Below are 12800 nucleotides of genomic sequence, written 5' to 3' on the forward strand. Positions count from 1 at the left end.
GCCCCGCCCCGCCCCGCCCATTATGAATTGCAGACCTCGGAAATGGAGTTGGAACCGATGAATGTTAGAAGATTTATCTGTTTAAAAATCATTCCCATTACCAGGAGTAAACCTAAATCTACCGGGTGGAAACTCAGAATCGAGATATTGATCAAACAGGATGGATCTTCTTTTCGGCAAGCCTGAACCAAAATCCTTGCCCATCTGCTTCAGCGGCGCTGGTATTTAAATACTAAATTAAATACTGCATCCCCTAGAACCCGCCAAATCCCGTTAGACTCCACTCCCGCAGCCCCGCGCGCATTGGCGCCCCGCGGCCTTTGCAGCCCCCGTTAGCTGGGTGACTTTGTTATAAAGTCCCTGCTTCCCGGCTGGCCTCTGCAGTCCCCCAGATCTCACCAGGTTCCTTAACGCCGCCGCAAACGTCTTGGGCTGGCCTTCACGCGTTCAGGACCGCCCCTTCCTCCCCAGTATTTGATTGGCCAGACTGCGTTCCTCTGCGTCATTTATCCGCGCCACCCGGAAGGAAGCCGCGGTTCATACCAACGAGCTGTTCTGGTTCCTGGCGACTTTATGGTAAGGGCCGCACTTGCATGTCTCTGTGTAGCCGGCTCCCGGAGTCGGGAGGGGCGAAAGGGGAAACTCCCAGCGCAGCTCAGCCGAGCCTATGCTCAACTTTGGGAAGGTGGACATGTACTGCGCATGAGGCCAACCTGGCGTGGTCAACATGGCCTGCCCCCTCCCTACTCCTTAGGAGCTCGTCATGACGACGCCCCCTAAACGGCGGGCGGTAGAGGCCACGAGTGAGAAAGTGCTGCGCTATGAGACCTTCATCAGTGACGTGCTTCAGCGGGACCTGCGGTGAGCGCTGGCGCGCGGGGAGGGTGTTTTGTTACCTTCCACGTGGTGGGCGGGAGGGTTGCGGTCAGGGCCCAGCCTTCTGATTGGTGGGTGGAGCGTTCCCGCGTCCTTTTTGATCAGGAAGGAGGAGCAACATCGGGGTGCGATTTGACTGGGACATGGCAGACTGGAGGACGTGTGTGCGCATGCGCAGTCTGCAGTGCCCCCCTAACAGGCGCTAGGTTGGTTGCCTGAGTCAGTTTTTTTCAGGTTCAAATTCCTGTTTGACTGGTCACCTATGTAAACAAACCCTTACCTCGCCTCGTTGTTTCATTTTCCCCATCTATGATATGGGGACGTCAGTGGAACCTATGTCATACGGTGTTTTTGAGTTTCAGTGTATTCAAGACGTATACAAAATGTAATGTAGCCATCAGAAACAGTAGAGGCTCAATAAGTATGCAGGATAATCAGTCACTACTAATATGAGTGAGAAGTAGGGCGTGCAGAACTAGGACTATGAGCTATAAAAGGTCTGGAGGGTTTTTCTTGGTTGAGAATAGGGCATTCTGATTGGACAGTAGCATTGAGAGTAGAGTGCAATATTAATAACACATAATAGCTAACATATATAGGAGTAAGCTCATATGGCTTACTATTTGGCAGAGACTAATCTAGGCACTTTATTTATTTAATCCTAATGACTCCGGGATCATATTGCCATTATCCATATTTTACTGATAGGACAACTGAGTCCCAGAGAGGTTACTTATTTGCCAAGGTCACATAGCTAATAAAGGAGAGAGAGCCTAGATTCAGAACCAGGTAGTCTGATTATGGAGTTCAAAAATCTTAACTTCACCATGAAAAAGCCTCTTCAGGGCATGGTGACATGAGGGCCTCATTGGGTCATGAGGGACAGGCTGACCCATTGGTCACCATTGGACTTTCACTCCATCAGAAAGGTGCTGGACCATCGTGACAAGGTATATGAGCAGTTGGCCAAGTACCTTCAACTGAGAAACATCATTGAGCGGCTCCAGGTAAAAACACCAGGTTGGGTGCTTTTTTGGTGGGCAAGGGAGGAAGACAGGAAGAAACCCTGACAGAAACCTGTTACCAGACCTAAATTCTGAGCACTGACCCCACCTCTTTCTCCCAGGCCCCACAGGAAGCTAAGCACTCGGAGTTATATATGCAGGTGGATTTGGGCTGTAACTTCTTCGTTGACACAGTGGTGTGAGTACCCCCCTGAGCCCACAGGGTTCAGCTTCCCCCTTCTGTTATTCACCACGTATCTTGAGAGCATCTACTGTATACCAGACACTGCTGGGTGCTGGAGATGTGACAGTAAATAAAATAGGACAAGGCCCCTGCCTTTCCTAGAGTCTCAATTTGAAGAAAATTGGGGAGGGGGAGAATCTAAAAAACACTGGAAATAAAACTGTATGGTATACTACTTGGTGATGAGATTTATCCCTGACTTCCTTTAACTGTTCTTTCTTCAGCTCAGACACTTCCCGGATCTACGTGGCCCTTGGGTATGGTTTTTTCCTGGAGCTGACACTGACAGAAGCTCTCAAGTTTATTGATCGGAAGAGCTGTCTCCTCACAGAGTAAGTCATTCCATGGGGATCATATTTAAATCACCACCTTTATCAATTCCCATCTCACTCTCCCCATGGCTGCCTGCGATGAGACTCGGGGCCCCATCGGCCTTCCTCCTCAGCCTCGGGCACAGCACATAAGTGCTCAATAAGTAGTCTTTTTATCATGCATCAGAAAGCCTTTAGTGGACATGTATGGTACGCCAGACACTTCAGCAGTGATCAAGAGAGAAGGGTTCTATGGGATGTCACAGATGCAAATTAGATTGTTACGTATATATGAGTACAGTTATATACACTGTGCGGTCTCATTAGCTTGTGAGTCAGTTACAGTAAAACAAGTTACCTCTGACTTTGCCTCCTGCTCATTCACTATGCTCTTATCACACTGACCTACACACATCTCATCAAACACCCCAGGAGCGATCTCACTTTGAGGTTGCCCCGACTGCTCTCTCTGCGTGCATTGCTCTTTGCCCACATACCTGTGTCTTGTTTGTGTGTCACTTCCTCAACGAGACCTTCCTTAACCTCACTTTAGAATCGAAACCCCTGGCACTCAGGATTCCCCTCCCTTGTTCCCCCGCCTGCCCCCATTTACCACTTGTGTGTAATTTACTTTTTTCAGTGTTCATTGTCTCTTCCTGTGAAGCTATAAGCTCTACAAAGTCTACCCCAGGTTCCTAGAATGCCTTCCTTCTTCCATCAAGTGATTCCAATGCATAGGGACCCTATGGGACAGAATAGAACTGCCCCTCTGGGTTTCTGAGACTTGCGGTCTCTACAGGAGCAGACAGCCTCACCATTATCCCATGGAGTGACTGGTGGGCTTGAACCTCTGACTTCAGTTAGCAGTTCAGTGTGTAAGCCACTCTGCTACCATGGGTTCAGTGCCTAGAACAGTGCATAGCATATAATGGGCACTGAGTGTTTATTGAGTGGATTACAAATGGTATGCTGGAAGCAGATTGAAGTGGGATTCTAGGTCGGTAGTGATGGGAAGAAAATGTCGACTCCAGTGAGTTTGTTTGGTGTGAGGTCAAAGAGGAAACAGCACGGGGCAATTAGAGAAATGGGGTTGGTGTTGACATGCATATTTGAGAGTGCAGGTGGGGTTTAAATCTGCAGCAATAGATGAACTTGCCTCTCAAGAGAACATAGTGAGGGGCAAGGAGTAAGACTTGGGGTTTTCTCCAATGTGAAAGTGAGCCAAAAATACTCGAAGCTCCAGCAGCGTGGAAAGAGGAGTCAACAGCCTTTAATCGGCTTGAGAAGCCAATAAAGAAGGGCACCAGCTGTGTGGTCTGGGTAAGTGACTTAGCTTCTGGAGGTCTGCTTTCTGGCTTGGAAAGCAAGGCTCATAACAGCCCACTTAGCAGGCATGTTATGAGCATTAAGTGAGTTAATACAAGCAAAGTGCTTAGGACAGTGCCTGACACATGGTAAAAGTTAAATGTGAACACCTGCTAGGGGGTTTTTTGGGGGGTGGGAGTGGTTTTTAAGTGATGGGGAGGTAGGCCATTATTGAATCTAGAAGCTAGAGTGCTTTTAATGTATGGGGAAATTTTCAAGAGTACAAAAGAAAATACTAAACTAAACCCCAAGTACCCATCACCCAAGAGAGGACCCTGAAGACACAATGGTTAAAGTGCTCAGCTGCCAACTGAAAAGTAGGTAATAGGGACCCCCCAGCTGCCCTGCAGGAAAAAGATGGACAGCCAGTGTCTGAAGATTGACACTCTCAGAGACCCTGTGTGGGCAGTTCTACTCTGCTCTGGGGTTTGCTCTGAGTCAGAATCGACTCAATGACAGTGGGTACTGATCACACACATCAAACAGTAATCCACATTCTCTCATTCTTCTTTCATCCAAAAAGAAAGTTTTTTTCTCTTTGTTGCAATATTTCTAGACCTTATCATTTTACTGTAAATATTTCAGCAGGCAAATACAGATGTTTTTTGTTTTGTTTTTAACAAGCACAGTATGCCTTAATGTCATCTACTACCCAGGCTCAGGTCATATTTCATTGTCTTGTTTTACAGTGCAAAGTATGAACTTGCTTGTGTCCTGAGCGTAGGGAAGTGGTGGAAAAAGCTATACAAGATATTCCCAGGACATTTTAAGATGGTCTGCATGTCATTTGATATTATTGAATTATCTTGGGTGTACTAGTGGTATTTTGCTCATGTAGGAGAATGAACTTATATTTAGCAAGTGTACACAGGAGTAAAGCCATACATGCATGCATGCATGCATGGTAAAGCGTCATAATACCTGCACCTCTCAAATGGTCCAGCACCAAACGTGTATTTGGAGAAAAGAGAAAAAGCAAAATGCTAACAATCTGGGAATCTAGGCAAGGGGTTTACAGATGTTCGTTGTACCATGTGTTCATGTTTGCCATAAGATTGAAAATTTTCAAATTAAGCCAAGATTTAAGACTTCTTTTTAGAGCTGCGTTGTTCAAATCAAGATCCAGGCAAGGTTCATACAAGGTTGATACACTTCTCAAGTCTCTCTTGATCTAACTCCATTTCCAGAGGTAAGAACTGTTGTGATGGCTTTATAAACCAGATGGAGCATAGATTGACTTTTATTGCCCCACAAGTTTAAGTGTGAATTGAAAGACAAAAAGATATGTAGTAGGGGGGAGAATTGAGTAAGGGAAGTGTTCATTTTTCAAATGGGAGAGATTTCTGTATTTTTCTTGGATGTTGAAAGTGGTTTGATAATGATAAAAATAAAGATAGCAAACGCTTACAGAGCATTTACCATGTACCAGGCACTGTTCTAATCATGTATTTAAATGCCTGTATTTTCGCTCATTTAATCCTCACAAAAACCCTCTGAAGAAGATCCTTCCATTGCCCCATTTTACAGAGGAGGAAACTGAGGCCCAGAAAGGTTAGAAGTACAGGTAGGATTTGAACCTATGCAGTCTAGCTTTAGAATTTGTTCGTGAGTGAATTGATGAATTTTTTTCTTTAATGTCTGAGATTCTTTGTGCTTGGAAAGAAATATTTAGCATTGTTTGTGTTTTGTGCTGTTACTTATGAAGTTTAAGGATTTATTAATCATTCAATCTGCTACTGCATGGTAACATTTGTAACAAAAATATTTTTTGTTTGTTTTTTTCAAAAATATTTTTAAACAAAGGAAATAGAGGAAAGAACTAGGAAGCAAAGGGCATTTATAGAGGTCTAACTACAGGCATGTATATATGTAAATATATTTATATATGATGATGGGGAAATAGATCTATGTGCATATATTTATAGATTTAGTATTAAGGTAGCTGATGGACATTGGGCCTCCACTCAAGTACTCCCTCAATGCAAAAACACTTTGTGCTGGTAAACTGGCATTCCATGATGCTCACCTTCCCAAAACGATCGCCGAAGACAATGGGTGCATAAGCAAATGTGGTGAAGAAAGCTGATGGTGCCCGGCTATCAAAAGATACAGTGTCTGGGGTCTTAAAAGGCTTGAAGGTAAACAAGTGGCCATCTAGCTCAGAAGCAACAAAGCCCATATAGAAGAAGCACACCAGCCTGTGTGATCACGAGGTGTCGAAGGGATCAGGTATCCGGCATCAAAGAACAAAAAATCATATAATTGCGAATGAGGGGAAGTGCAGAGTGGGGACCCAAGACCCATCTGTAGGCAACTGGACATCCCCTTACAGAAGGGTTGCAGAGGAGAAGAGCCAATCCGGGTACAGTGTAGCATCGATGAAACATACAACTTTCCTCTAGTTCTTAAATGCTTCCAATCCCTCCACTATCATGATCCCAATTCTACCTTACAAATCCAGCTAGACCAGAGCATGTACATGAGTACAGATAGAAACACAGAATCTAGGACAAACCCCTTAGGACCAATATTGAGAGTAGTGATCCCGGGAGAGTGGAGGGAAGGTGGGGGGAGAAAGGGGAAGCCAATCACAATGATCTACATATAACCTCCTCCTAGGGGAGGGTGGACGGACAACAGAAAAGTGGGTGAAGGGAGACATTGATCAGTGTAAGACATGAAAAATAATAATGATTTATTAATTATCAAGGGGGGGGGATAGGAGCTGATACCAAGGGCTCAAGTAGAAAAAAAATGTTTTGAAAATAATGATGGCAAAAAATGTACAAATGTGCTTGACACAATGGATATATGTATGGATTGTGGTAAGAGTTGTACAAACCCCCAATAAAATGATTAAAAAAACAATAAAAGGAAAAAAGGCTACAATGTTCCCATTTAACATTTAGTGGTTTAATTAACTCAAATACTGTTAAGTATTTACTGAGAATCTTGTATAGCATCCAGTTCAACCTTTAAAAAGCAAAGTGTTCCATAACTTGAAAATTAATTCATTTATTATTTAAATATATGAATATTCGAGGGCTCAGCACTACCTTAAAGCAAAACAAAATCCCTTTCCTTGTGGAACCTATATTCTAGTAGCAGAAACCGACAATAAACAAGATACTTCAGTAAACTTTCAGCATGTCAGGTGGTACAAGTGCTAAGGAGAAAGTCAAGCAGGGGAGGGAAATTCCAAGTGTGGATGTGGGTTTGAAATGTAGCTATGGAAGACCTCTCGGAGACAGTGATCTTCAAGTCACTTGACTGAATGGACAAGCCATGGGGCTCTCTGGGGAAGAGCATTCCTGCCAGGAGGAACAATACACCTGGCGTGTTAGAGAAACTGCCAAAGAGACTGGCAAGCCTGGGATGGAGTGACTAAGGGGACACTGACTAGTGACAGTTTGGTAAGCATTGGACTGATAACGACAAGGTTGGCAGTTCAAACCTACCTGGAGCTCCATGAGGCAAACCTGAGGCTATCTGCTCCCATAAAATCTACAGCCTTGGAAACCCTATCTGAGTCACTCCCCTCAACGTTAAGGCTTAAAGGATTGCCAGGGGTTGTAATCAGCTTGATAGCAATGTGTTTGTTTATTTGTTTGTTTTTAATGGTGCAATGGTTAAAGGCTGCTAAGGTGGACCCACCAGCTGCTCTGAGGGAGAAGGATGTGATAGTCTGCTCTTATAAAGATTACAGCTTACACAGCTGGATGAGATCCGTTTTACTCCATCCTGTAGAATCGCTACGAGTCAACAGATTTGGTTTGGCTTTGGACCAGAACACTCAGATGAGCACATTTTCGCAAATGATCTAAAATCCCTCCCTGGTTCTATTTATTCCTACATTCATGTCTTCTAGAGTTGCCACGCTCAGGATTTAAATGATTTTTCTTTCTTCAAACCTTTCAAGGTTTTCGTTTTCGATCTGAAAGAACCTGAGACCCACTCCGGTTTCTAACCCTCAGTGATAGACCAGTTACTGACTCGCTTGGGCAAGGAGCTGCTTGTGCAGACCAACACAACTATACATTCGTGGTCCAGCTTTTTGTATAACGACACTCTCCTCATTCTGCCAAAAGATGCTCAAGCCTTGCCAATTGTTTTGGATCTAATGTCTTCCCCCCACCCCCACCCCCCAAAATGAAGTACTTAAGTTGGCAGTACCTGGCTTATTTTCCTGGTCTTTTTGGTATACTGATTTTGTTTGTGAATATAATTTAAAATGGGACTGGGTGGGTCACTTGTAACTTTCCTTTGATTGGTAGGATCTTAATCTTTCTAGTTGTCCCAAGTAGTTCAAATAGAAACTAGGAGATAATTATGTAGACAGCCTCACTCGTTACCTCAAATAGAGATCTCAAATAGGACTTATCACGAAGTTATCTCCTTGCTTCTAGGAGTTATCTTCTAGTTTCGAGGAGTCTATGTAGCTGGATCTCCCTTTTAAAACACTTGGTTAATTTGTTATTTTGGTGTACCTGCTGTAAGCTATAACTTAATGGTTATTTCATGTAATCCTAGCTGCTTCTCAGTCCTTCTTATCTCAGTATATTTATTTGTATGGTGGGTGGAGGGAGATCAGAGTTCCTTGTATATTGTTTTCTAATTACACAGAAAGAAGTGAGTCCATGTTCCCATCTAGACAGACACAGTAATTAACAGAAGAAAGAGAACAGCCTGGTTTTGTTCTTTTTGATGGTCAAATTGTTCCTTGGAAACTGATCAAGTTCCTCCTGTGCATGCAACCCCAGTATTCTTCAGAGCAGGTTTGCCCTCGGGCATCGTCATCATGCTCCATTTATTTTCTGGCTCTAAACATAGGTTCAACCATCTTTTGAGGACTTTAGATTCTTTTGCTGTATTAATCATTCACTTATTATTAATTCAACAAATCTTGTTGCCTGTGATGTACTATCTGCCCATACAGTATTCCAGTTCCTAGGGATACAGCAGGGAACAAAACAGCCCCAAATCCATGCCCTCGTGCAGCTCAACATCCTCATCGGGAAGACAGACAATAAGCAAATACACACACAGGGGCTTCAAAAAGTTCATTGGAAAGATGAAAAGATAATGGGTTTTTTTCCCACGAACTTTTTGAAGCCCCCTCATAGTGGGTCGGATATTGACGATGCAATAGAGAATGAGCATGGCTGGGTATAGGAAGTATTACATGGGGTGGTACAGGTGTGGTTTTAAATAGATTGGATGTGGGGTGGGAGAGGGGGAAGAAGTCAAAGTTTGGGTCTCAGCAACTGGAAGGATGGAGCTGCAGGTATCTGAGATAGAGGAGGAACAGATTTGCAGCAGAAAATCAGGAGTTCAGTTTGGGAGGACTTAGGATGAAATAATTATGAAACATTGCTGTGGATATTTTGAAGATGAGTTTAACTCCCAGGTCTAGAGTTCAGAAAAGAGATAAGGGCTAGAAATAGAAATTTAGGAGACGTTGACACATAGATGAGTTCATATTATTTTCTCCAACTTAATTGTTGCTATATTGTTGCTCTCTACTTATTTTGTTTGGTTTGATTTACCTAATAGCGCTGACTCCTCCCTTGACAGATCTCAAAAGAAGGACTCACTGCCATCAAATAGTGACCCTATAGGACAGGGTAGAACTGCCCCCGTGGGTACTGAGACTGCAACTATCTTCTTTTTTAACATTTTATTAGGAGCTCTTACATACATAATTACAATCCATAGTTCCATTAGATCAAGCATAGTTGTACAATTGCTGCCATCATCATTTTCAATACATTTTCTTCCTTCTTAAACTCCTTGATATCAGCTCTCCTTTAGCCCCACTCTCCCCCACCTGCCACCCCCCTGGACCCTTAATATATATTATTCTTATTACCGTTTTTTTTTTTGCCATAACTTACGCCTTCCAATGTATCCATTCACCTAAAATTCTGATGTTCGTTCCCCTTGAGTAGGAGGGGTCCTCAAACTTTTTAAACAGGGGGCCAGTTCACTGGCCCGTTGGAGGGCTGGACTATAGTTAAAAAAAAAACTATGAACAAATTCCTATGCACACTGCACTTATCTTATTTTGAAGTAAAAAACAAAACCGGGCAAAAACACTCGGCGGGCCGGATAAATGTCCTCGGTGGGCCACATGTGGCCCGGGGGCCATAGTTTGAGGACCCCGGGTTTATACAGTCATTATTGCTATCAGTTCCCCTTCCCCCTCCCTCTCTTCCCGTACCCTCATAGAATCGTCACTATTATTAAGACTGCCACTCTTCGAAACAGGGAGGGTAAAGGGAGAATGGGTAGGAAAGAGGGAACCGATTACAAGGAACTATATGTGACCTCCTCCCTGCGGGACAGACAACCGAAAAGTGGGTGAAGGGAGACGTCGGACAGGGCAAGATATGACAAAATACCAATTTATAAACTATCAAGGGCTCATGAGGGAGGGGGGAGCGGGGAGGGAGGGAAAAATGAGGAAATAATAATGCCGGGGGTTTAAGTGGAGAGAAAATGTTTTGAGAATGATGTACAAATGCGCTTTACACAATTGATGTTTGTATGGATTGCAATAACAGTTGTATGAGCCCCTAATAAAATGTTTAAAAAAAAAAAAAAAGACTGCCACTCTTTACGGGAGTAGGCTTCATCTTGTTTCCTTCTAGCTGCTGTTGGTTGCAAACTGTTGACCATGTGATTAGCAGCCCAGCCACCAGGACTTCGCCTGGACAAATGGGCGATGGAAACGAAGTCCCTTATGATATGAAGACCCTGGGTGATAAGCACTTGGGTCTTTTTCTTTTCATCTTTCCCTTACTTCCCTTAAATCCTTAATTCCTGCTAAGTGCACCTCCAGCAGATCTTTCCTGACCCTTGGCCTTTTGCTAGAAAAGACTCTATCAACTGCTTCACTCTTATTTAACTTATTCTTCATTTTTCAGAAAGACCTTCACTGACATATTAGCTACATGAGAATTCTTTTAGGTGAGCCCTGATCCAACCTGGTGAAATGTCCTGGCTTATGTAACTCACCTGTCTAGGGCTAGAGTAATTTCAGGTACTCCGTGATCCAGGCCTCAAACGGTTTGACCAGAACTGTTTTTATGCTTTTTCCAAGTGCCGTCTGTGTGAGGTCCCTGTTGGTTTTTCTCTCACTCAAGGGACCCAGCAATCTTTTTGTCCGAGCACTTAATGATACTCATTCAGTTGCTTATTTTCTCTCTCTCCCAGGAGACTGCCAAGTCTGAACAGAAACTTTCTCTGCTGCATTCACTCTTGTATGTCTACGTGCAGTTTTCTTTCCTTCAACCACTATTCCTGGTTCTAACTAGGTTCCTAGTGTGCTTTTGGTGATTTTTTAAAAAGGCTCTGAAATAGTGCCAATCAACTCAGCCAGAGAGGGGAAGAAATTATATGGAGCAGCAGGGGGCCCATGTAAATTGGTGAATTTAGGATTTAGAATGCATGCTTCTCAAATTTGGGGGCCTCTGGGAGTGGAAGTGTACTGGCACAAGCGCCCAGGTGATTTTGATATAAATACTTCTTCAACCACAGTCTTTGCTCTCCCTGCATTCGAGTCAATGCCAACTCAGCAACCCCCTGAGGGTTTCTGAGACTGACAGTCTTTCTTCCTTGAAACTGCTAGTGGTTTTGAACTGCCGACCGTGTGGATCATAGTCCAACGCCTAACTACTACACCCCCAGGGCTCCAGAGACAGTACTAAAGTGGTAGCCATCTATAGTTCTGTAGTTTGGGTTTGAGTTTCTACTAGCACTCTGCGGACCGTACTACTGGCACATAGGTGGTAAACAATTGGATTCATTCAGTGCTGGACAGAGAGGAATGTGAACTGGAAGTATTGCCAAGGTGGTGATAATATAATAATCATGGACTCCGCTGAAGACAGAAATGCCAGCAAGGGAGTTTGGAAGGCTAATGAAGTGGAAGGGCGGAGGTATAAGAGTTGCCAGAACAAGTTGGCTATGTAGCTTCTTTGAACTGACCGCCAGGATAAGTAACATTAGAAATCAGGCTGTTGGACTCATTCTTTGGAAGTAGGACAGTTTGTTTTTGTTTTGTTTAGGATAATGCTTTCATTAATCATCAATTTGAAGTCTTTAATAAATAAAAAGCCAATACCCACTGCCATTGAGTTTGTTCTGACTCATAGCAACCCTGTAGGACAGAGAACCAACTGCCTCCTAGGGTTCCCAAAGCTGTAATCGTTACAGAAGCAGACTGCCACATCTTTCTCCCAAGGAATTGCTGATGGGCTCAAAACACAGACCTTTTGGTTAGCCGCTGAGCACTTACCTGCCACCAGGGTTCCTTCCAGGCCTTTAATGTTAGGTACTGTTGAGTCAGTTCCAACGCATACAGGCCTTATACAGAACAGAGCAAGGCCAAATCCCGTGCCATCCTTACAATGTACAGCCTGTTGTTGCAGCCACTGTCTTCCTCTTTTTCAGTCACCCTCTATTCCACCAAGAATGCTCTCCTTTGCCAGGGGACTGGGCTCTCAATAGCTTGTCTAAAGTGCACGAGACAAAGTCCTGCCATCCTCGATTCTAAGGAGCATTCTGGCTATACTTCTTCCAAGACAGATTTGTTCTCTGTACTTTCAATATTCTTCACCAAGACCATGGTTCAAAAAGGGTCTGTAGTAGACATCTCAAATTGCCTAGGTCCAAATGAATTCCTGATCCTCCCCCCCTCCCTCCTCACACACCCAAACCTATGTACCCACAGTCTTCCGCTTCTCATAGTTGGCAATTCCAACTTACCAGTTACATAAGCCTGGGTGTCATCCTTGACACTTCTCTGTCATACTCAACATCTGAGCCTTTGGTAAATCCCATTGGTTTGACCTTCAAAATCCCAAATCTAGCCACTGTTCATCACCTCAAGTGTGGCCTCAGCCTCCATTATCTCTCACCTGGACTATTACACTAGCTGTTACAATAGCTAGTACGCTAGCCATTACATTGGACTTCCTGCTTCCCCACTCTCAAAAA

General features: G+C 43.9%; 1 protein-coding gene across 1 annotated transcript in view; it reads left to right on the plus strand.

Moving 5' to 3' along the window:
- Nucleotides 1–489: 489 nt before the first annotated feature.
- The window catches only part of UXT (ubiquitously expressed prefoldin like chaperone), a 14008-nt gene continuing 1697 nt past the window's right edge, over nucleotides 490–12800 (plus strand). Inside the window, exons 1-5 of the mRNA XM_045288302.1 lie at nucleotides 490–576; nucleotides 755–861; nucleotides 1802–1883; nucleotides 2003–2079; nucleotides 2349–2456. Of these exons, the coding sequence (XP_045144237.1) occupies nucleotides 574–576; nucleotides 755–861; nucleotides 1802–1883; nucleotides 2003–2079; nucleotides 2349–2456 (377 nt within the window). The 5' untranslated portion in view covers nucleotides 490–573. The remainder of the gene's footprint in view (nucleotides 577–754; nucleotides 862–1801; nucleotides 1884–2002; nucleotides 2080–2348; nucleotides 2457–12800) is intronic.

The sequence above is a fragment of the Echinops telfairi genome, unplaced genomic scaffold, assembly GCF_000313985.2.
Source record: "Echinops telfairi isolate 266 unplaced genomic scaffold, ASM31398v2 ScPeMD7_19;HRSCAF=73, whole genome shotgun sequence".
Lineage (NCBI taxonomy): Eukaryota > Metazoa > Chordata > Mammalia > Afrosoricida > Tenrecidae > Echinops > Echinops telfairi.